This window comes from Orcinus orca, chromosome 3 (assembly GCF_937001465.1).
Source record: "Orcinus orca chromosome 3, mOrcOrc1.1, whole genome shotgun sequence".
Taxonomy (NCBI): domain Eukaryota; kingdom Metazoa; phylum Chordata; class Mammalia; order Artiodactyla; family Delphinidae; genus Orcinus; species Orcinus orca.
Window position 1 is genome coordinate 108,441,126 of NC_064561.1, and position 25,498 is coordinate 108,466,623.

The window sequence follows — 25,498 nt, forward strand, 5'->3', positions numbered from 1 at the left end:
ATGCACCACTCAGGTGCTTCCCTTCTCTAGTCTGCTGGCGATTCTGCCCAGAGGCTCCACCTGTGCAAAGCATCACAGCTGTAGAGGCTGCTCTGGGCACAGGAACAATTTCCTACAGAAACAGGGCATATTTGAAAGGTTGGAAGGCAAGCTTTTATGTCTCCCTCCTACAATCCCGGCTTCTCCTGAAGTGGAAGCTAGACCAGAAATAAAGGCCACACTGATTTTCTTCTGACAAAACACATTACCATGTTAAAAAAAAAGTCCTAACTGCTCTGTGGGAAATGTTTTTATTTTACAAATACTCTGTGGCTCTGAAGTGACAGCAAGATTACATTTCTGACAGTATCACTGGTACAATTTCCAGGCTCCTCAGGGCAATGTGAAGATATTCCTCCAGGAAAGAGAGACACATTCTCTGGTCCCCAAGCTACAGTTAAACACGACCCCAAACAAGGAAAAACAGATGATAACACAGCAAGTAATGAAAGCTTGGCAATTTAACTAAAGCAAATGGTCTTATCCAGAATGCTATGGGAGTGAAAAAGAACTACAAAAATAACTCTGTAACTTTGCTTTTACAAACAAATGGCTCACTCTCTGTCTCCAGATGGGGAAATGTGAGAACTGAAAAGGAGAAAAGAACCTGGAAGAGTGTAGAAAAATGTAAACATTAGAAAGAAATGTAATAGGGGAGTGGAGGATGGGGACAGCTTCAGTGTAACGCTCTTGGAGACGGTCCTGACGGTTGTGATCTAGATAGAGCCCGGCCGGCCTCGTGTTCCGTGGAAGCGGTGCCGCAGCGACAGATGACCTGACTCTGGCCAACGAACACCTAGAAGACGCTTTCGCAGGAGCAGGGCAGCGACCGGGGACGCGGCGGGGGTGGGCGCAAGTAACCCTCCTCCGGCTGATCCCGCCGAGCGTGGTGATAATGTGGGTGGGGCCAGCGGTGGCGGTGGAGCGCCTGGTGGCCCCGGGCGCCCTCGTCGTCCTCCGCGACTCCCTCCCGCGGGCAGCACACTGCACCCAGGCGCCTCCGCCAGCACCGCCAGAGCTGACAGTCGCCCGCCTGGAAGAACAGGTAGACGAAGGGATTGAGAGCGCTGTTGGCCACCCCCAGGAGGCGCAGGGCCACCGCTAGGTCCTCGGCCTCCCAGTCTCCCATTAGCCCAGACGACCACGTGGCCGCCAGCCGGGCAGCGAAGTAGGGCAGCTCGCACCCCACGAACAGCAGCGCCAGCACCAGGCTCATCTTCAGGCTCTGGACCTTGGCGCGGGGCAGCGCGTTGGGCGCGGGGGCTTGGCCGGGACTGGCCGACCTGGGCGCCGCGGCCGATGGGGCCTGGGGCGGGCGCTGCCGCCAGGCGCAGAGCAGGCGGCTGCCAGCGATGCCCATGACCGCGACCGGCGCCACGAAGCCCGCGACGGCCTCATAGAGCGCGTAGACCATCAGGTGCCAGCGCGGTAGCGGCGCGAAGATGTCGCGGCAGCGACGCTCCCCGGGCCAGGCGCGAGCGGCCGGGGGCGCGGCGGGCGGCTGCGAGGGGGCGCCCCCGCGCACCACGAAGGCCGGGGGCAGCGCCAGCAGCAGCGCCAGCAGCCAGCCCAGGGCGGCGAGGGCGCGCGCGGGCAGCGGCGGGCCCTGTGGACGGCGCACGGCGCGCTGGCGTTCGAGGGCAATGATCGCCACGAGGTGGGCCGACGCGCTGTGGCCGGATGCCCGTAGCAGATGCACGAAGCGGCACGCCAGGTCGCCCGCGGCCCGGCGCGGCTCGCTCAGCAGCTCCCAGGCCAGCTGCGACAGCGCGGTGCCCCCGCACGCATACAGGTCGGCCAGGGCCAGCTGCACCAGCAGGAAGTCCATCTTGCGACGCTTGGGCCCTGCCCAGGGCCCGCCGCCCCCGCACAGGCGGCACAGCACCGTAGCGTTGCCGGCCACCGTCACCACCAGGATGACCCCCAGGAAGACCAGGCGGACGCGGCGGCTGGGCGGCCCGGACGGCGGCGGCGGCGGCCCCGGGACTGGGGCTCCCTGTCCGGAAGTCAGGTTGAGACCCCAGCCCAGCGAGATGGGTACGGAGAGGTTGGGCGCCGGCGCCGGAGTTGAGGGGCTGAAGGGATCCTCCATCCCTAGCCTGGAGGAAGAGGAGGTACCGAACAGGGCAGGCAGGGCGCGGGAAACCAAGGTGGAGGCGAGGCTCCGCTGGGCGCGATGCCGGGTCTTAACGAGTTCCCAAAGTTAGTTGAAAACGCACACGCACGGAGAGGGAGATAGATGCAGGTAGCTTTGCGCTTAGTTGTTTTTATAGGTTGTCCTCGTCATTTGTCACTCAAATGGGGGGGGGGGTGTACGCTCGAGGAACACACATGATTCCTCTTCTCCACCTTCCTCTCCGCGTCTCCCCTCCCAATCCGGGTAGATCCCCTTCCAGTCTCTGCCGCAGCCCCGGTGCAGCCCTCGCGGGAGCCGCGAACCGCTGGGCTCTAGAAACCTCTCCCGTTGGGTGGTTACATATAGTACAGCCAGACAGAAGGTCGCTTTGCCTGGCCAGCGTTAACCCGGGACCAGCACACTGGAGAGGAAAGTCCTGACTGAGACTATACCCCTCAAAATGGTTTCAGATTGATAGTAAGAAAAAAAAAAAAGGCACTAGTTTTGATTAAAATACAGAAGAGAAAGATTTGAAATGCCATGGTTCTGCACTAGCTTGAGAAAAACAGGAACCCAAGAAACCTAACAGTGTTTTGAGCAAAGAGGAGCCCAACAGATAAATCTTCCTCTGGCCAACAAGAGTATTTTACTCGGAGAGAACTAAAGTCAAAGGTGTTGCTTGGCAATTAGGAGCAACAGTGGTTTGCAGATTGTTTCAAATACTCCTCATTACTAGAAACAGCAGATCACAGCTGCTCTCCGTGATGTAAAATTCATTTCATTAGTCTGAAGAGGGCATTAATAGGTTTTATGCAAATGGATAGTACATTTATTGCTTTTCTCCTAATATTTTCACTCAGTGACAGATGTATCATCGAGGCTCTTCATTCTCTTGATTCTGTTTTTTAGCAGATGGGAGGTTGCTAGGAGGGACTACGCCTCCAATAAGCCTGGAGAAAAGGTGACTAAGAAGATGATGAGGCGGCCAAGTTTTAAAAAAGAAATCCAACTCACAGGAAATGGTTTAGATTAAATGCAATCTCTTTTATTTTAGCCCTACCTCCTCAGAAACAGATTTTAGTTTTCCTGTTGGAAGCATCAGTTTGGTTTTTTATGCACCCTCCACATTAATTATGGTGAAAGTACAGCCTATGCTTCCTGGTCTGGGTGTCTGCTGGGGTTCACATTCCCAGGCTGAGGAAATATTTGACACTTTAAGATGTCCGGGATAGGAGGGTTTGGTGGGTGCAGTGGACAGGCCTGCCAGGTGGAGTGGGAATCTCATTTCTCAAGCTGTTGCTCTTTGTGGCCAGAGAACTTTGTCATTTTTATTATATCCCCAGTGCCTATCACTGGACCTGACCCATGGTAGGTATCAGTAAATATGTTTTGAGTTGATGAATTAATGGATATATGATGCATTTCAGATAATTTTGAGCAAATGTTTCTACCTTGATTATAAATCCATCAACCTAAGAAAAAAATGCCTGTTATACCTGTGCCAGTATCATCCAGAAGAGCTCAAGGAAGCTCTGGGGAGATGTAGGAATAGCCATTCTTGGTGGAACATTTAAGAGGTAGAGTGATAGCCTTGGGAAATCAAACTCCTGGTTTAATTTTTTTTTTAATTTATCTTATTTATTATTTTTGGCTGTGTTGGGTCTTTGTTGCTGCACGCGGGCTTTCTCTAGTTGCGGCGAGCGGGGGCTACTCTTCGTCGCGGGCTTCTCGCTGCAGTGGCTTCTCTTGGGCTCTAGGTGCGCGGGCTTCAGTAGTTGTGGCACGTGGGCTCAGTAGTTGTGGCTCATGGGCTCCAGAGCGCAGGCTCAGTAGTTGTGGCACAGGGGCTTAGTTGCTCCGCAGCATGTGGGATCTTCCCGAACCAGGGCTTGAACCCGTGTCCCCTGCATTGGCAGGTGGATTCTTAACTACTGCACCACCTGGGAAGTCCCTATGTGTGTTTTTCTTTGTATTCTGCTTGGGCTTCTCTAAACGTTTAGGTTGGTGATTTGTTGTCTTCCATTAATTTTGGAAAATTCTCAGCAATTGTCTTTTCAGATATTTCTTCTGACATTTTGCCTCTATTCTTCTATTATTTCAATTGCATATATATTATACCTTTTCATATTGTCCCACAGTTCTTGGATGCTCTGCTCTTTTTTCTCTACCTTTTACTTTTTCTTTTTTTCCTTCTTTTTTTCCCATCCCATCTCTCCTCAGAGGAAGTTGTTACCCTTTGAAATTCAGTATTTTATCTTGAAAAATTTCGCTTGGCCTATATTCAAGTTCACTAATTCTTTTTCTCTCAAGTTCACTAATTTTTTGTGTGTATCTAGTCTGCTGATAAGCCATTTGAAGGACTTCTTCATCCACAATAGCATGTTGTTTCTAGTGAATCAGTTTTATTCCTTTTTTAAAAAATAGTTTCCATGTCTCTGCTGAAATTCCCACTCTGTTCGTGCATGTTAACCACATTTCCCCCTAGATCCTTCAATAGATTAATCATAGTATTTTCAAGTCACTTTCTCATGGTTTCAGCTTCTGGGCCTTCTCTCAGTCTGGTTCTGTTTACTGCCTTCTTTCTTCAAAATGGGTCTTTTCTTGCTTCTTTGCCATGTAAGTTTGACCAAATGCCAGATATAATATGTAAGTGAAAAACAGTGACTGATGTAAATAGTATTCACTCCTGAAAATGGGCATGCTTCAGATCTGTCAGGCTAGTAGGGTGGAGGGGTTGACTAAATGTAGGCAGTAGTTGAGCTAGGCTTGGGTTCTGATGTTGGTATAGTTATCATTATTCTCCGGCAGACTTCAGATTCCTGCAATACTGCTGCTGTCTTGCTTTAGTGAGAGGCTTGGAACACTGGAGGGTTTTTCTCAGTCTTCCTGCTCCACCCCTAGCTTTCGGCACACCTGGCCATAGGGAGTGCGGTGGGTGGTTTCTTTCTCCATGCTTCTTATCTTTCTCCCAGAAGTAGTGTGCTGTTGTTCATGGTGGGGGCAGGGTGTTTTGTTTTTTTTTAAAGAAACTCACTTAACTCCAGCTTCAGTCTTATGTAGGCCCTGGGGGCCTGAGCCTTAAGGGTGGGACTTTATCCATATTTGTCACTTTCCCCTATGGCAGCTGAACTCAGCCTTGTAACTTGCAGAAGAGCAAGTTTCTTGTCTGTACCGCTGTTGCAAGAGATCTCTGCTTTCTCTCAGTGCAGGACTGTGAGCATGACTGGGGTTCTGCCTCTCCTCAGGAGCAGAGAGCTTTTGCTATAATCTACCCCTTCCCGGTGATAGCTGACCTTTTGCTGAGGACTGGGGCTGAGAGGGTTTTCTGCTCCTTCCCCAGTGGCCGATGAGTTTTCGCTTTGTAAGAGAGAAGGTTCTGGGTTTTATGCTTCTGCTACAGAGGCAGCCCCTCCCCATCTGTTCGTCTGTCCCACTGTAGAGGCTCTGTCAGGTCCCCTGCCCTGCTCCCATCGTTCTCATGAGTGCTGGTTAAGGTCCATGAGAAAAAGCTCATTACTGGAGGTGGTCTCCCTTGTGTGTGCGGCTCCTAGTTTCTGCTGCTTTTTTCACACACATTTGGCTTTTATGAATTTGTCAAAATATCAGTTGTTTCCTTTTTTTTTTTTTTTTGTGCTACGCGGGCCTCTCACTGTTGTGGCCTCTCACGTTGTGGAGCACAGGCTCCAGACACGCAGGCTCAGCGGCCATGGCTCACGGGCCCAGCCGCTCTGCGGCATGTGGGATCTTCCCGGACCGCGGCACGAACCCGTGTCCCCTGCATCGGCAGGCGGACTCTCAACCACTGCGCCACCAGGGAAGCCCTCAGTTGTTTTCTTACCTCCTCTTTTGGCTTCTAGTCTTTCTTCCCATGTACTGCCAAAGGTGGGACAGTTTGGGTGTCTCAGCTGTCCTCAGAAGGGCTTGCCACCCTTTTCAATTCAGTTCACCTGTCCTATGAGAGGCTCAAAAAAGTTTTAATTTTGTAGATTATCTAGCTTTTTTCTTTTCCTGTGGGAGCAATAATCCCTATCCTATGTGGAAGCAGAGCTCTCAAGACACTAAGGATACCAATCCTTTACCATCAATATTACAACATTTATGATTATTTTGTTTTCTAACTTCTTGAACAGTTTATTTATTTTTTATTCCCCTTAATAATAAAAAGTTTAAGGCTGAGTATAGCTTTGGTTGTGCCATATGTTCTTCTAAGTTTTCTCATTTTCGTTATTTAAAAAATAGCCTATACCTTTGATTTTTTGACCCAAGAATTTAAGATTCTGCTTTGTAACTTTAAGAGAAGAAAGGGGGCTAAAAATCTTATCTGAGAGTTTAATATACATAATTGTAAACATCACACACAGATACCTAGAATATCTGACCAGTGTAGAAGGGATCTAGATCTTTTGTTTTCCACATTGAGCTTCTTTCACCTAATTTGTGTTGAGATCTCTCTTTTTTGCTCATGGCCCCTCATCACCAAGTTCTAGTTTGATTCAGTGATTTACAATATGCTTTAATAGCCAGTAAGAATTGTCCTACCTCAATATTCATTTTCCATAATTTTATTAGTTATTTCAGACATTCAATGTTTTTTGAAAACTTTCAGATCATTTAGTCCAGTTAAAAGAAAAACAAACCCTTACTGGGACTAAGATCAGGATTGCATGAAATGTATGCATTAATTCTGGAGAAGTGGCATTTTAATATTAGAGCCTCCTATCCCAGAACATGCTGTCATTCCATGTTTATAGTTTGTTTGTAAACTTAATAGAATTTTATAATTTTTTTCATCTAGATTTGTGCTTCTTGTTGAACTTTAAGCTATTTTTATAGAATGTCATACTGTGAGTGGAATATTTTTCCTGATTTCTATTTTTAATTAGTGATTATTCTTACAGATAGGTATTGATTTATGTATATGCAGCCATTTAACAAATTTCATCAATTATAATAGTTTTTACTAGGATCTCCTGGGTTTATGAAATGGAAAACCACAAACAGTAGAAAGAATACAGAATCCACTTTTTTTTCTTTCTGCAAAGACAGAAATATATAAAGCTTCCAGGTGATGTGGATGCTTCTGGTCCAAGGACCATAGTTTGAATAACAAGGTTCCAGACCCATGGTTCCCACATTTTGCTGCACATTAGAATCACCTGGAGAGTTTTAAAACCTCTCAATGCTTGCAGGTGGGAGCTAGGCATAATAGTTTTTAAACATCCTCAGGTGATTCCAATTTGCAGCAAGGTTTGAACCATTGCTCTAGACTAGCAGTTAGCAGTCTATGGCCCCCAGGTCAAATCCCGTGTTTTTGTAAACAAAGCTTCATTGGAGCATAGCCGCTCTCATTTGTTCACATAGTGTGTGCTGCTGCTTTCTTGCTACTACGGCAGGATTGAGCAGTTGTGAAAGAGACCATATGGCTCACAAAGCCTAAAATATTTAGTATCTGGCTTTTTCATAGAAAAAGAAAAAACAGAGGGATAGAGTCCCTTTATCAGTTCTCCTGTGCAGGATTTTCTAGAATTCACTGTTTCTAGAAAGCTCTGTTTTATGAGAAGCCTACTCCCTTTCACCCCCTGCCCTGCCATGGACAAATGTGTTGGTTTTCCAATACAACGTGATATCTGAGAAACTCGAATTCCTCGCATATTAATTCAACAAATATTTACTGAGCTGCTACTATGTGTCAGGCCCTTGGGGTACTTTAGGAAACAAAAAGGACAAAAGGCCATTCCTGTATGGAGCTTCCATCCTAGTGGGTAGGAGGGGTGGGAGACAGTATCAACAAATTAAGTATGTAAAACATACACTAAGTTGGACGGTAATGATTTATATGCAGAAAAATAAAGCAGTGAAGCCCTTGTGATTAGGTAACATTTGAGCAATGACCGGAAGGAGATAACAAAGAGAGCCATGTGTAAATCTGAGGGAAGAACCGCATTCCAGGCCAAGAGTTGATAAGCACAGAGGTCTTGAGGTGGTACTTGCCTAGTGTGCCTGGGAAAGGATAGGAAGGCCAGTGTGGCTGGAGCAGAGTGAACCAAGTAGAATGCGGGAGATGTACAATGTGCCGCCGGATCATTTAGAGCCCTGAAGGCCACTGTAATGATTTGGGCTTGTGACCAAGAATGTCACCTGCCATATCAATAAACAAAGGATCAAGCCATCAGTCACTGCAGCCACCCCCGACTGTGCACTCTGAAGGGATTCAGGATCTAGAAAGTAGGATACTGGCCCTAGATAGTTCAGGTGCCTATCAAAGGAATGACTTCATTGAGCCCAGACTCTTGCATCTTCCCATACCTAGAAAAGCGCTAAATTCATTAACTTGAGATGTCTGGTTTTCTTTAATTAACAGTAATCTTTTGATATTCCGACTGCCTGGTTTTTGTTGCAAAAACTACATATCCTGGATCCTCCCTTACCTCTTCAGAGCAGCCTCTCCCTCAGAGTTATCTGAGAGGCTGCCTGCTGGGCTCAAGTCCTCAGCAAGTTCGCGGAATAAAACACAATTCTCAACTTTTAGGTTGTGCTTTTTTTTTTTTTTTTTTTTCATTCGACAGGCTTTCACAGAGTAAGGTGAGAAACCAGTGGAGGGTTTGAGTATCCAGTGATGTGATCTGATCACTCTGGCTGCTGTGTTGAGAAGAGACTGAGGAAAGCCAAGGGCAGACTCAGGGAGACCTCCTAGGAAGCTATTGCAAAATTCCATACAACAGATTATGGTAGTTTGGAACAGCGGGGTAATGGTGGAGGTTGGGAAAGATGAAGCCCAAAGATTGTCCTCAATCCAGTTTATAATTAATGTCAGTTCCTCTCAGATTCTGGCATTAGATAATTTGTCTCGTTTTCCAAGTTTTTCTTCTTTTTCTGTTTTCATGGTTGTTAGAAACCATGTTTGAATTAGATATTGTCTTAAAACCTCAATTTTACCTAATTATGATCCTATATTGAATATGCTTAAAACATTGCAGATGCTTGGTAAATTCTAACAATGATTGCATCTTAAAGAGTTTGAATAGAATGAGGTGGATTATGTTTATCTTCACATGCTTCTGTTTTCAAAACCACATTTCTATTATTATTGCTTTATTTTTCACTATGTTTAGCATATACATCACACATTAGCTATTTTTTTATTCCTTAGGTTTAATTAGGAGATGAGAAGTAGATTTGTATATTTTAATTTTAACCTCAATAGTTTAAATCTTGAGATCTTTCTCTTAAGGGTTTTACTTCAGAATGTATCTGAAGTGAAAATTATTTCTCAGAAATTCATACATAACTACAAAGATAAGCTCATACCAATTCACTGAAGAACAATAAAGAAAGTAAAGGTGATGAGCTGTCTAATGAAGAAAACTTCCAAGACAGTTGGAAAAAGGAAGTTAGGTTAAAAGGAAATTAGGTAAAATTATTATTTGCAGATAAACTTTTTACCAGAGAAATACAAGATACCAACTGGAAAACTATTAGTACCAAAAAAATTGTATTATTGGTACAAAGTAAATATATAGAAATAAAATTTGTATATACAAATAACCAATTAGAAGATACAATGGAAGAAACATCTACTTAAAATAGCACAACACCAACAAATGATAAAACACCTAGGAATAAACTCACCGCTGGCTGCACATTAGAATCGTCCGCTGGAGGGCTTACCAAACAAAACAGCAATAAGAACAAAACTGCCCAGGTGCCGTCCCTAGAATTCTAATTCCACTGGTGTGGGACGGGTCCTAGGTGGTATTTTTTTAAAGGTCCCTACTTTCCAAAAATCTCTAAGAAGAAACTAATCTATATGAAGAAAACTTAGAATGCTACTGAGCAATATGAAGAAGGCTTGAAGAAAGGGAAAAGTGGACTATATTCTTTAGAATAACCGAATATCACAAAGAATTCAGTTTGCCCTAAAGTAGGCTATAAATTTAATATATCATAAAAAGACTAAAAAGATTTTTCATTTTTGGAACTACACAAACTTATTCTAAATTTGTATGGGAAAAATAAGTTAGCAAGAATAGCCAAGGACAATTCCAAAAATGAAAACTGTTGCAAAGAAAATAGTATCACCAGATATTGCCTACCCTATTAATAAACAAAATAGACTGGTCCACTGCAAAGTAAGAAATGTTTTGAAAGGACCCAAATGTCATTGTGACTTGTATATAATGAAAAAGGCATTTCAGATCAATAGAGGAAAAGATAATTTGTTCAATAAAAGATGTTATATAATAGAGTGGCATTTTCTAACTAATGGGACAAATATTAGCTTACTCAATAAAAGGTCAATTGGGGTGGCCATCTTAAAAAAACAAACGAAAGTTAGATCTCTAATATGTAATACATTCCAATGGGTCAAAGATCTAAGGGTAAAAAATAAAACTCTAAAAGAAGATAAGTGGGGAAGGCCATTCTAAATATGACACAAAATCTCCAAGCCACAAAAGCAAAGATTCATAAATTTGCATGAAAATACCAATTTCTACATGTCAACAAACACCAGGGCAAAGTCAAAAGACAAATTATGAAAAGGAAAAAAATATTTGTAGCTTCTCTCACAGACAGAGAGCTAATATCTAAAGTATGCCTGTAATAAAAAAGACAACCAACCAACAGAAAAATAGGCAAAGAATAGAAATAAGAAAGGTCATGTAAAGGAAATTCCAGTGGCTATTAAATATATGAAAATATGATCTACTTTACTCATAGTAAGAAAAAGAAGAAAAACAATAATAAAGTATTTTTTATCTACCCAGTTGGCAGCAAGTGTGAGGCCATGCATTGCTGGTAAGAGTATAAATTGGTATAACTTCTTTAGGGGTCATTTGGTGGTATCTAGAGTAATTTTGCTAGATATAGTCTTGCCCCAGTAATTTCACTTCTAGGTGTTTTTTATTTTTCATTTTTAAAATTATTTATTTGTTTATTTATTTGGCTGTGCCGCATGGCATGTGGGGATCTTAGTTCCTGGACCAGGGATCCGTGCCCGCCACAGTGGAAGCGCGGAGTCTTAACCACTGGGCCACCAGGGAAGTCCTCGGTGTCTTTGTTAAATGGAAAAAAAGAGAGCAAGCTGTAGAACATCTTTTATAGTATGCTACCATTTGTGTGTGTGTGTCAGGGGCGGGTGCTGGGGAAGAATATAAAGTTTGTGGGAGCCTGTCTCTCAAAGGATACATAGGTGGTTACAGTAGTTGCCACCAGGAAGGGGTACTGGGTGGCTGGGGGACTGGGAAAGGAGAGAGACTTCATGCTCACTGTTAACTGTTCAGTACTTTTTGAAGCTTGTACCTTGTGCATGTATTACCTATTTTAAAAAATAATAATTTCTGCCATATCCATGGTCTGTGTACCATTAAAATACTCCAAATACTCCCATCAAATACATCCAAATGATCTATATCCCATCAAATAAAAATAACTCATCAGACACCATCAAATACTCAAAAACAACTATTTTATGGGTCATAAGTAATAAAAATTGTTAAAATATTTTATATTCCATAATATTCAGAGGAACACAACTTTATATGATAGTATTTGATTCTACCCTTTTAATATTTTGGTTAAGTTGTCAGAAGTTTATAAGAATAAGGTCTTGATAGTAATGTTTGAAAATATGTAATTCTATAATGATTGATATTTTATTTTAGAAGAGTACATTCTTTAACTGAAAATCAGTAATTATTAAGACTAATGTTTAAAATGCATAATCATGATCTTTTAACATATTTCTATATAGTTCTAGAACATTATTTTCTTATTTTTGTTCAAATATTTTATGGATCAGAGTGGCTTTTAAGCCACTGATCAATGGCATTTTCATACTTCCATGGTTCTTTCAGCCAGTCCTGATGCCACCTAAGATTTGCTATGACATTTGAATAGTTTTGCCCTATACTTTGTTTCCACTTGATAAACTGCTCTTTATTGTATCGGTGGACAGAATCAGAAACCTTAGGGTAGTTTATAATGGAACGAAGCTTCTGATCCAAAGAAGCAGTAACTTCTGGAAATTTTGTAGCAATATTTGTTAGTTCATCTGGATCTGAGGAAAGATCTGAAAGAAAAAAAAAAAAATTGAATACCTCTCAAAACAGTTATGTAACCGAGCAGGACCCTGTGGGTACCTCTGTCAAGTTTATGATTAACCTCCTTATCTGAATCTTTAGTTCTTTTCTCATTCAAAACTTGTTCTCCTCAAGATTGAGGAGTATCAAAGAAAAGGGGGCAGTTGTAACCGAGCAGGACCCTATGGGGCCTTCCTGGGACGCAAGTTCGTGTGCCTGATGCACAGTGGGGCTATAAACACACTGAAATGTTGCAGTTTGGAGCAGAGAAAGGTTTATTGGGTGGCTCACGCCCTAAAACCCCCTGAGCTCCCGGAAGAGTTTCGGCAAAGCATTTTTAAAAGCCAGGTTGAGGGAGGGGGCTCGCAGGGCACAATTCTCTGATTGGCTGATGAGGGAACAGGGTGGTGTCACAGGGGTTAACTTGATCAGTCCTTAGGCTCCAGGAGGCCTGGGGCTATGTGCTCATGGTCATCAAGTAGTTATAACATCTTCCATTTGGTGGGGGGTTTTCACATCTGTAAAACAACTCAGGAAATGTGCATCAAATACTGTTATTTAAGTACTTCAAAGAGGAGCTAAAGCAGAGGATATGGGGGAAGGCCTGTCCCAGGAAGGCCCCATAGGGTCCTGCTCTGTTACAATTATCTGCTTAAAAACCATCTTTTAGAATGTCATTACTCTGTGACGAATAACATATTAAAATTTATTTTTATTCTCAGTTCTTTTTTTTTTTCTCAGTTCTTCTTAGTATAGTAAGCTAAAGGACAGTGTAAATGGAAAAATAATATACTGAAAGTTAAACACCTCTCTAAATGTATGTCCAAATTATCTTCCTTCTTACCATCATCCTGCTATCCCTTTTTTTTTTCTTATCTATTCTTAGATGGCTTAGCCACAATTCTTCCTATCTGTGATGCCTTGCTTACTTTGACATGCAAAAAAATATGTATATATATGTGTGTGTATATATATATATATATATTAATTATAGTAATGCTTATATTGTCCCATTTCAACAACCCCAGATGTTCCAGCTGAAGAATTTTTTATATAGTGGAGTCAAGTTCTTGCAACTTCACTAACTCCTAGTTTTTTTTGTTTTTTTTTAGCATCCTATGCTTGAATTTTTGTTTTTTTTGTTTTTTTTTAGCATCCTATGCTTGAATTTTTGAAAATTACATTCATTGATTGTGTCTATTTGAGCAAATAGCCATGGAAATAAAAACTCTCAATCACTATCATCAAGAAAATGATAAATATTTCAGATAACATAAACCCCCCTTTTACCTACAATGTAGGAAGACAGAGGGTATAACTAGGATGCCAGTCTAATTGGAAAAATCAAAGATCTTATGACAAGTTACCTAAGACAGTAAATGAACAAGTCACAGTGAGGGAGAACCCCCTACAGGCCTATTTGAGCGCATTGGCCAGAAGATCCTGAAGACATTTATGGTTTTGCTATAGGTGATTTCAGATGGCACCTCTCTGGGAAAGGGACGTCAGTGAATAAACCCCAGAGAATACAGGAAAGGCAGGCTCCCGCACTGATTCTTTGACAGGCACACCTCCTTTTTGCAGAACGTAACTCATGAATGAACAAGAGATGCCCACTATTCAACAGAATGAAAACTTAAGGACTTGTTTTGAAGCCAAGAATCTCCTCCTTTTAGAGTTAAGGGGGGGGGTGTCAATCAGTTTGGCCTCTGAAGAATTATTTTGAGTTAATGATTTTGACATTTGTAACTGGGAAAAAAACTTAGGGAGAAAGGAATATTAAAAATAGCTTTAGCACATATTTTATATGCAAAAGGAGGACAAAGGATAAGTAAAACCATACATCTAATAATGCTGCTTAAAAACAAATTCAGAGTAGTGAATCTAGCAGGCTTTTGTAGGGTGGAAGGAGCATGGATTTTGGAGTCAAACCTGGGTTGAAATCCCAGTTCTGCCACTTCTGAGCTGTGAGACCTTGTGCAGGTATCTGAACGCTAGTCTCTGAACTCTAGTCTTCTCTATAAAATAAAGATGATAGTAACATCTTGTAGGGATGGGGTGAACATTAACTAATAAATGTAGAATGTCAGGCTCCATAAGAGAGCAGTTAATTTTCCAGAACAACTGAATCCAAAGTACAATAAGAGGGTGTTGACTACTGATTGGGAAAGATAACCACGAGTATTAGAAGACACCTTGATCAGAGAAAACAATGGTGGCAGTCTTGAGACCCAGATCAAAAGCCTCAGGGCACTTGCTTTGGAATTCAGATGCTGATTTGCAAAGAAGCTGCTCCTCACAAGGGCAACCTTTTGTAAACTGGCCTAGCATGAGAAACTGCAGATATTTATTTAGATGATTACTGGCTCCCTTGAGCAAATGCTGCGTAGGTCAACTCATTACACATAATCTATACTTAAAAAATATATCAACAAATTTACCAAAGAGTTGAGGCAATACTGAAGCACCATCAGAGTAGGCTATATACTTCCATTGGTTAGTTCGAAGCATGTAGGCGGAAGCGTTTACATTGCATCCATGGAATTCACTCAGAATCCAGGGCGGATGTAGGTTTTTGAATTTTTGTTCATTCTTAAACATTTCTGATGATAATGGCAGCAGAGAGTATCCACTCAGGTTCTGAGGCAGAGGAATTCCAGCAATATCTAAATAACACAGTATTTTAAAATAACTCATTCTTTCATTAGTTGAACATTCATAAATGACATCATTAAAGGTCGCAGAGACTAGAGGCTGTATATGGATTTTTGTAAACAGACTGCCTAGATCCAAATGCTTATTACTCCACTAGACTTGTGACCTTGGGCATGTTATTAACCACTCCGAACCTCAATTTTGTCATCTGTAAAAGGGGGATAATAATAGTGCCTGTATTTCACAGGTTTATTTTAGGTTTAAATATGAAAATTTATGTAAAATTCTGAGAACAGTGTCTGACACATAGGAAACCCTCAACGAATATTAGTTAATATCATAAGTACTGTATTTCCAAATGATGGAATGATCACAGGTGTTTTTCAAATTGGTCCCACAGGATATTAACAAGACCTATACGAGAGAGGAGTCTAGTAGTTACATATGTTTGCAAACAGTCGTTAAAATTAAATAAATTTATTGATGATGTGTATCATAAACCTTCAAGGGTGGTATGTAGTACGCCATCTGTCCCAAAGTTATTTGATGACAGAACATCTTTTAACCCCGAAGTAGCATCTTGAGGAACTAGTATTTTGCAGAACAGACGTTGGAAATCCTGGATTATACTGATTTAGAGAAAAATAATCTATTTTTTCCTTATCAAATATAGACATAGAAAACAATAGCATGAGAAATGTTTAACGTCAAAGAAAGGTTGTATTTTAAAAAATTGCTTTTAAGTTATTTGTTTGGAACTCAAACTATCTTTTTCCTATAGAAAAATTATCATTGGGAATTCCCTGGTGGTCCAGTGCTTTCACTGCCATGGGCCCGGTTCAATCCCTGGTCAGGGAACTAAGATCCCGCAAGCCGCGAAAAAAAAATTACCGTTAATTATGGCTGGGTCCTTGCGATAGTTCCAAAAGGAATCTGTAGTTGCCTCCCCTGCAGCTTTTCTGGTTTCAATGTTCCATGTTTTTAGAAACATTAATTTAGAAATAATTAAATATTTCCAATAAAAAATAGAATGTAATATATCTGCAATGCTAGAAATTAAAATTGAATAAGAAAATTAATTTAACTTGACTGTACATATTTGAGGAAAAACAAGTGAATTAAAAGACAATAAGGAAAAAAAGACAATAAGGAAGTAGACAAAGACCTCTATAAATCTTCTGAAGGTACTTGTCTTACATATAACTTAATTAAAAAATTTGTATCTTCCATTTCCTTGGAAGGAGCATATTACAAGTACTAATCTTCTGCCAACCAATCATCATCAGGGACTTTTTTGAGAAAGAGTGAAAGAACAAGTGAAGGAAGGAAGGAAAGAAAGAGAAGTATTTCAGAGATAACTGATTAAAAACGAGGAAGGAGCAAAGATGTTAAAGAGGATGTGCATGAGAGAAAAAGATGGCCCAAGACGAAACTAATTGAGCTACAAGACAGTCGGCTACTTACTGTAAGGAGAGAAAGTAGCCAGGGAATAGGCTGGGTCGGGCTGGTCTGTGTGTCAGCCGTCAGGGGGCACCACTGCGAGGCAGAGGAAGGGACAGAAGAGGGCTTTGAAGATGGCTGGGAAGCAGCCTGGCAGATACCCATGACTGGGAAGTTCCTGTATTCAGCAGTTTAATCACCTTTAATACTTAGAAATACCTTATTTCAGATCTGTTCTTAGCCTAATTTTCCTAAAGAAGCTTGTTAGACTAAGAAAATTTAAATAATTCTGCTATGTTTATATGAGAAGTCAGCATTAAACTAGGATGAGTCCATTTAAGTATTAATTTTTTTTACTCAAAAGAAAAACCACCCCAGCATCTAACAAACTAGGTGCTGTTCCAGGTTTAGGGCAACAACAGTGAATTTGTGATGGTCTCCTGAAGAAAGATAAGCTTATATTTCTTCCCGAGTGTATGGGTAGATAAGGGATTAGCCTGGTATGGCAATGATGCAAGCTATGTACATTTTTTAGGGCATACCTAAGAAGAATAAAAAATATTAATGGCAATAATATCTAACATTTAATTGTTTACCATGTTCCAGTCATTGTTCTAAGCTATGGAATAGCCACTATTATTTCTATTTTATTGATAAGAAAACTGAAGACCAGAGATGTTAAGTTACTGGCCAAAGGGTATACAGTTGGTAAATAATGAAGGAGGATTTGAATTTAGGCAGTGTTGACTCCAGGATGTCTGGACTCTTCAATACTGCTCCTCAAGTCTTGCCTTACTGTAGTTATTCAACTTCCCAATATTTTTCAGCCAATAAAAACAAAATAGTCTATGTAGAATGACCCTCCCAACCCTCCACTAAGATCCTGTGATAAGGAGGGTTTTGCAATTGAAATCACTAGCAATGAAGCATTCTTTTAAACACAACTGCATTTTTATACAATTACATTTTCACAATTCAAAAAAATTCTGGATTTATCCTTTATGTGAAAAGAAGTTAGGTGTTTTACAAAAAAGGCCAACTATTAATGAAAAAAATTCACCTGAAAATAAGAAGTTTAAAAGAGAAAGTCCAAACAATTTTAATTTAAAAATGAGATTACCTTTATTTCTAACTGAGCTAAAGGATGTTGATACTAGATTATTAGAGAAGAAAATATTTTGGGGAGTAATTTTTTTTAAATTTATTTTATTGAAGTATAGTTGATTAATAGTGTTGTGCTAATTTCTGCTGTACGGCAAAATGATTCATATATATATAATATATATATATATATACACACACATTCTTTTTCATATTCTTTCCCATTATGGTTTATCACAGGTTGGGGAGCAATTTTTAAAGAATAATCTATGCAATAATGATATCAACTTTAATAGTATAAAGAATTCCTATTCATAAAATGGCACTCTTCTGCCAGTACTAGAAAATGATAATGTGATAGGACTTACAAAGATACACAGACTAAGAATACTCTTCCTACTTTATCATAAAATATCATTTTATAGAAAATAATCACTCTTCTAAAACACCTTTAAAAACTATTTGTAAATTCAGACCTTTTTATAAATGCATTATACCATCTTAAATTTCAACAAGCTCTTTATAGTAAGGTAGGTTTATTAAAACAGGAATCCCAGTTGGTTTTTCCTATTTAATATCTTTCTATTTAAGGTTTTTTGAATCACCATCTTTTATACATTTCTAAGGTCCATAGAATGGAAGGGAAGAGGAAGTCTGGCTTGAGGCTTTGAGAAATTTAATCCCATACTCTTGTGTATAAATTGTTTCATACAAAACAATACAGCTGTGGCTAAGGTAATAAAGAAAGGACCTTTGGAATTCTAAGAATAGATTATATTTTATATCTATTTTAGGCTCCTAGTTGGTTAGAAGAATCACAAAATAAGAAGTCCTTCATAGATACTTTATCAAAATCTATTTATTAAGCTTAGGAAAAATAGAATACACTGTCCCACAGGTCAAATTTTAGAGTTACTAATCACTACTAAAAGTATTGATAGCTTTAAACCCTTCTAGAAGTAAATAATTTCATTTTACAAGGTTGAATTAAACATCAGATTAAACACAGACCATCAGAATTATCTTTGCCTTATTGATTGGTAAGGCTGTTCAACAAGGCAACGGACTCAGTTGATGCTAATCCTGGTGTAATTGTTTTTTGTTTTTTTTTTTTAAAGAAATATCTGGGAGTTTTTTTGTTTAAGTTTATTTATTTATTTTTGGCCGCGTTGGGTCTTTGTTGCTACGCGCGGGCTTTCTCTAGTTGCGGCGAGCGGGAGCTACTCTTTGTTGCAGTATGCATGCTTCTCATTGTGGTGGCTTCTCTTGCTGCGGAGCACGGGCTCTAGACGCACGGGCTTCAGTAGTTGTGGCACGCGGGCTCAGTAGTTGTGGCCCGCGGGCTTAGTTGCTCCACGGCATGTGGGATCTTCCCGGACCAGGGCTCGAACCTGTGTCCCCTGCATTGGCAGGTGGATTCTTAACCCCTGAGCCACGAGGGAAGTCCCTGGTGTAATTGTTAATAGTATCCTTTTACTCTAAAAAATGTGCTGATCTGGACAATAAATTAGATAGATACCTTATCTCAATAAACAACAAACCAAACCAAACCAAAAAAAATTTATACGGTTTTAGAACCTACATTTTCTTTGCAATAATACATGGGAGCCATTTCCATGTATCATTTCACTTTTTAAAACAAAATTGACTAATTTTTACCCAGTTCATTACTACTAGATATTCATACTGTTTCTAATTCTTTAATATAACATCATAATACAATAATATCCATGGAGATAAATCTTTCTGTATATCTACAGGTTAATTTCTAAAATTGGAATTTTCTAGGTCAAAATGTATGCATATTTCTAAGTAATTTGGAATGTAATGCCACATTTGCCTCCAGGAAATCTGTGCCAGTTTATACTCCCAACGGCAGAATATGAGAAAGCCTATTTCCAATATAAGCTTTTCTGCTGTTTAAAAATCTTTGCAAACTCTATGTGTGAAAGAAAAATGGTATCTTCTTATTTTAATATTTTTCTGACTACTGAGTTTGAATCTCTGAAAATATCTTGGCCATTTGTGTGTCTTCTGTTGTGAATTGCTTATTTATATATTTTGGTCAATTTGTTAATAGGGTATGTCTCTTTCTCTTATAGATTTGTGAGAGTTCTATTAATATTAACCCTTTATCACTTGTAAAAGGTTAATTTTAGATAAATAATGTTACAATGCTGTTTCCTGGCTCCAGCATAAGGTTCTTGTTGAATCTCCCTTGCATCATTCTCTTTCTACCTTATCTCTGGTTAACATCTGGTTAATAGGATGTTTCAGTGTGTTTTTTTTGTCTTTTTTTTTTGTATGTGTGGTACGTGGGCCTCTCACTGTTGTGGCCTCTTCCGTTGTGGAGCACAGGCTCCGGATGCGCAGGCTTAGCGGCCATGGCTCACGGGCCCAGCCGCTCTGCAGCATGTGGGATCTTCCCGGACCTGGGCACGAACCCGTGTCCCCTGCATCGGCAGGTGGACTCTCAACCAATGCGCCACCAGGGAAGCCCCTGTTTCAGTGTTTTATATAAAGATCCATGCATAGATATTCTCTTCACTCTCCTCCACCAATCATATAAATGTAACTTTTCCCTTTTCATAATAAAAATGTTCGTTATGAAACACATTAAGCCTTGAAATGTTAATTTCCAGTTTAGAACTGGAGATACACTAATTTTTGGCTTTACTTACTTTAGTTGGGCAGGTCTAATCAACACATGATCAAAATGCTGTTAATAAAACATGTTCTGCTGGGAGATGTGACTCAGAAGGACTCTATTACCAAACATCAGTCAAAGATAAAAACAAAACAAAAAAATCTATGTAGAACTATGAGTTTTAAAAAATTGTAATAATTGACAAATTATAGGAAAAAAATCTACAATTTCAGAGAACCTACATAATTTCCAGAAGAGTGGGGAAGGAATGCAAAGGGGTTTCTGGGAATGCTTTGTTTGGCTAAAGAAGTGCTAATTGTCAAGTAACATAAACTAGGCAGGGACAGGCAGGTTGTCCCTCTATGTGGATAAATGAAAATTCCCTCACTCCAAACAACTTTATTTAGTATTTTCTTATATAATCTGTTAAGATACATACATTGTGAAATCTTCCAGTTTGCAGATGACTTTTAACTTTTATGATGTATGAAATGGCAAGTAATGATAATGGTGTATCAAGACTGTAGAGAAGAAAATTTGCATTATAGGCAAATATAAAACAATATTCAAAGAAAAATGATTTAAACAGTGCATATTAATCAACTAACATATAAAGTGACAGAATGAGTAGGAATAGACTAGAACTCACTGCAGACAGATACTGGTTTATTTAGCTGCTACAGTCAAAAAGACAAACAAAATGCCAAATATCACTATGAAATATATTGAGGGAAAACTGAGATCATCCCAACCTTTAATAATCTTTTGCAGTTCTGATCAGTGTACCTCAAGAAAGCAGAACAAGGATAAAAAGATATGCAAATTAGGAAATGGGGTAGGGGAAGTTCTATAAGGAAAAACTAAGGGAGGAAACTAAAGAAATGCCACTGTAAAAGAAGCATATACTGATAAAGCTACAAAGATGATAATAAGAGAGACACTTAAAATATTTAAAAGAAGACACTTAAAATAAGAGAGACACTTAAAACACAATTGCACATACATTTCTTATAAAAACAGAAATGAGGTGAGGGGAGGGATAGTTAGGGAGTTTGGGATCAACACGTATACACTGCTATATTTAAAATGCATGACCAACAAGGACTTACTATATAGCACAGGGAACTCTGCTCAATATTCTATAATAATCTAAATGGGAAAAGAATTTGAAAAAGATACATTTATATGTATAACTGAATCACTTTGTTATACACGGGAAACTAACACAACATTGTTAATCAACTATACTCCAGTGTAAAATAAAAAGTTAAAAAAAAAAAGAAAAAAAAAAACCCAGAAATGAGGAAAAGTAATAGGGATTGCCTGGAAATTGATAGAGCCAGAAAGTGGCAGAGACATGGCTGTGTGATAATTGCTTTGGGACAAAGGGGAACCAGCAAATGATGACTAAGAAACTGAAGAGATTAAAAATATACATCAGGCAAAAGAACAACAAAGAAGTGTGCCCAAATATACAAGAGATGTGAAATAAAAGACAAAAGGAGGGCACTGATTTTTTTTTTTGGCCGCGCAGCTTGTGGGATCTTAGTTCCCCAACCAGGTATTGAACCTAGGTCCTCAGCAGTAAGAGCCTGGAGTCCTAACCACTGGACTGCCGGGGAATTCCAGGCACTGATTTAAATTAACTGTAAAGAAATTTAAGACCCTATAATAGTCTTTAGTTAAATGAAGGGCAAGAGTTTGTAGCAGAAAAAAGGAGATAAAAAGAACTTTCTTATTTCTTTAATTTCCAGATACATGTTTGTTTCGCATTTTGATATGAACATATTAAACACATATGTCTTATGCTGTGTTAGCTTTTTCTTTCACCAAAATCTATTTATAAATTGATGGTACTTTTTGCAATTTATGGTGCCTTCAAACAGAGTATTTAGATGTTATTGAATTTAAATGTTACTGAATTTAGAGTACTCTTCTAAATTAGATAGAAACAGTTCTATATAACTTCTGAATTTACGATGGCTTTACTCTTGTATCTTTAACAAAAACTGCTAACTACCCATATCCAGATGTTGCTGTTCTAGACCTATGGTTATGCTAATAGGCATTAGAAGCTAGTAAAATAAATAGTACAGAGCAATCTAAATATTCTGGGGAGAAATATGTTCATAGCATTATCATTAAGGGACATTTGTAACATTGTAAAAAAATTAGTAGTTTCAAAGTGGATGGAATAATCCAGAAGGGAAATGCTTACATTTTAGGTAGGTGATGGTAGAGAATCAAATGATACACAAATCATATCTATAAAGTTATAGACCTGAATATCATATGTGGCTTACTTTATTGTCATATCCTGGTTGTGAATCTTTTGAAGGAAAAATGACTAGAGTAAGTGAAGGCCAAAGGAACCTGAGAAATATTATCCTCGTTTTTCAGATATGGATTTGACTCACAGTTAAGTGAGCTGGTCAAGGGTTATGAACAAGTCCGCAGGGCCTCTGACTATTTTGCTTATTCATTTTCCAGCATTATTACAAATAAATATTTACATAATTGCATTACTTACCAAGCATAGTAGGGTAAATATCCACAAGAGAAACCACATTTGATACTTGTAGGTTGGTCTTAATTCCCGGTCCCATGATCAAGAGTGGGACATGGGCGCTAGCTTCGTACATACTCATTTTATAAAACTGACGATGTTCCATGGCCAGCTCTCCGTGGTCTGAGGTGTATATGACAATCGTTTTCTGAAGAAGATCTAACTGGTGAAGAGCCAAAATAATTTCACCTGTAATATAAATCAAGGTAAATCTTAATTAGCTTTTAGCTCATGTTTTATTCTATCACAATAAGTTCATAAGAACTCTACCCTCTAAGAGTTTGTCAGGATGCTTCTTAACATCAGAATGTTATCTACTGTTCTTTTTTTTTTTAAATAAATTTATGTATTTATTTAGGCTGCATTGGGTCTTTGTTGCTGTGCGTGGGCTTTCTCTAGTTGCGGCGAGAGGGGGCTACTCTTTGTTGCGGTGCGCGGGCTTCTTATTGTGGAGGCTTCTCTTCTTGCGGAGCACTGGCTCTAGGCACGCAGGCTCAGTAGCTGTGGCTCAGGGCTCTAGAGCACAGGCTCAGTAGTTGTGGCGCCCAGGCTTAGTTGCCCCACGGCGTGTGGGATCTTCCTGGATCAGGGCTGGAACCATGTCCCCTGCATTGGCAGGCGGATTCTTAACCACCGAGCCACCAGGGAAGCCCTATCTACTGTTCTTAAGTAACTTGTACCAGAGTTCATGTGCCTGCTTCTCAGTGGATGGACTAGAGAGAGGAAGGAGAAAATACGATACCCATAGGATAAGTTTCTTTATTTGGAGATCATGCTGGCTTGCTTTCTATGTTTCTATCAGACAATGGGGGAAAACATTACCCGCAGTGACTCAAATGAGAAAGGAAAGACAAGCCTGGATGTCAGCACTGTGCATGTCTCATGAAAGGACTGCTATCACCGTCGACCCAAAATTCCTGCCCAGCGGGAGGTGATAAAAGGGTCAGAACCCCTCCTCCTGCTACCCTTTCTCTCAAATTCCCAGTCACCAGATCAAGATCATGCCCATGAAGTTGGCTGAGTGTTATGGAAATCCTACCTTTGAAAAAGAGCTGGAAGCAGTACAGATGGTATATGAATGTGATGTGGCATACTCTTGGGCAGTAAAATTTCTCTGACCACTCCCTCTCTCTAAGTGACGTGAAACTTCCTCCTCATTGCAATTAAGAGAACACAGTAAGGCATAGTCCAGAGAGAAGCATCATCTCTACTTTGGCAGTTTCTGAATCTGGCCTACAGGAGTCTGTATTATTTTTAAAAAAACAAAAAAAACCCCCCCACAAAACCCACAGGTGATTCTGAAGTCCAGTCAGATTTGAGACCCACAGCTCAGGAGTTATTTATGGAGTTCAGACCATCAGGGCATCAGGGTCTTTCAGCTGGACAACTGTAATTGCTTCCTAATTAGTTTTCGTGCCTCCACTCCTCTTTCCCCTTCATAATATCCCTTGTACCACTCTGGTGGCTATCTTTCTAAAATATCTGATCATGTCACACCCCAGCTTTCCCACAGCTTCCCATTGTCTAATTCTTGAGCAAGTTCAGCACCTTCAGCTACCCCTTAGACCTTTACCTTTCACAATCCTAACTCCCTAATTCAGTATAATTCTGGATCAGTGTACATGGGGAAACTGATTTCAGCTTTAGTTAAGCCTTGCTCTAAACGGCCTATGGAGAATGGATTCGTTTTACACTTTACATGTCTGGGAGAAGTCACAAGGTTCTACATCTCATCTGTTTAATCTCCTAGAACCCAAGATGCCTTATAATTAACTGTGTTTGTCTGAACACTGATTCCTGATTAAATCCAGCAAAACGTTTCGTTTCCAACAGATGATAGTTTTCTATGACCTTTTTTTAATATATATATGAACAAATCTAAGTATCTGTTAATTTATGAATAATTAAGATAGAAAAGACTTTTATTCTACTATTAATAATGCAAATTATCCAATTTTTATATGTGTCAGGAATCTTAAAATTCTAAGTCTGAAGTATCTCAGCAACTGTTGCAATAAATTTTCTGAGGATGTTCATACAAGTCACCAACCAGCATAATCACAGTTTGTTGGAAAAATATTTTACTTTTTCCTCATGGGATTGCTTTTGAATTATACCACTTACCAAGCATAGCATCTGTCTCAGCACACATAGCATAATAAAATGCTCTAATATCCTTAATTTCTTTTTCTGTAAACTTCCCAGTGCAGTTTTTGGTATAAGAAGAGTAATAATCTATAGGGTGCATTTCTGACAGAGGTGACCACTTTGGGATTTTGATGGCATCATAGGACACCTAAAAAGGGGAGAAAAACAAAGTTGTAATATTCCTCCCTTCCAACAAGAATATATGGTAAACTAGACAAAGTTTTATTACTTAGGTTACTAGAAAAGCATGGTTGTGAATTATGTAAAGAAAATAGTAAATCAAATACATAAATTAGGAACAGATTGTTAGTATTCCCAGTAACAACAAAAGGTATATATCAATATCTGTATATATAGTAAGACAGTTGTGAAATTATTTTAAAGATTATATATGTCAATTAAAAGCATGAGCTATATTAGACAGTATTCTAATCCATAAGTATCTAATCACTTTAATATAGTTGTGTGATCAATTCAGAACTTCAGAATCAGTAACCTAAGAATCTAGACTCCTTTTTCCCAGTAGTTCACTAGTAAAAATGCCAATATCTAGTGAGATAGCCAAATGTTTGTTAAGAACAAATACAACTTTTTAATACATATAAATGCTTACAGTTTTGGTGAAAACCATTAAGACTAGACTTAAGTCATACATATCTTCTAGTCATGTAGCTTTAATAAACTCAAATATCTACTTAAATTATTTG

The 25,498-nt window shown here is 39.7% G+C and overlaps 3 protein-coding genes across 7 annotated transcripts in view; 1 reads left to right on the forward strand and 2 right to left on the reverse strand.

Moving 5' to 3' along the window:
* Positions 1-25,498, forward strand: part of SKIC3 (SKI3 subunit of superkiller complex) — a 155,128-nt gene that overhangs the window by 16,337 nt on the left and 113,293 nt on the right. The gene's annotated exons all lie outside the window — the stretch shown is intronic.
* On the reverse strand, positions 272-4,458 carry GPR150 (G protein-coupled receptor 150). Its single transcript, XM_004263523.3, has one exon. The coding sequence runs from the start codon at positions 2,129-2,131 to the stop codon at positions 836-838; it is 1,296 nt and encodes a 431-aa protein (XP_004263571.1). The 5' UTR covers positions 2,132-4,458; the 3' UTR covers positions 272-835.
* The window catches only part of ARSK (arylsulfatase family member K), a 44,247-nt gene continuing 27,891 nt past the window's right edge, over positions 9,143-25,498 (reverse strand). Inside the window, exons 5-8 of one of the 3 annotated variants that reach the window (XM_033400989.2) lie at positions 24,768-24,939; positions 22,608-22,832; positions 14,676-14,900; positions 9,143-12,224 (exon numbers count right to left, since the gene is read on the reverse strand). In XM_033400989.2, coding sequence (XP_033256880.1) covers positions 11,944-12,224; positions 14,676-14,900; positions 22,608-22,832; positions 24,768-24,939 — 903 coding nt within the window. In that variant the 3' untranslated portion in view covers positions 9,143-11,943. Of the gene's footprint in view, positions 12,225-14,675; positions 14,901-16,773; positions 16,872-22,607; positions 22,833-24,767; positions 24,940-25,498 lie in introns of those variants that run through there. The other 2 variants (XM_033400983.2, XM_049707075.1) reach the window with 2 other exon arrangements.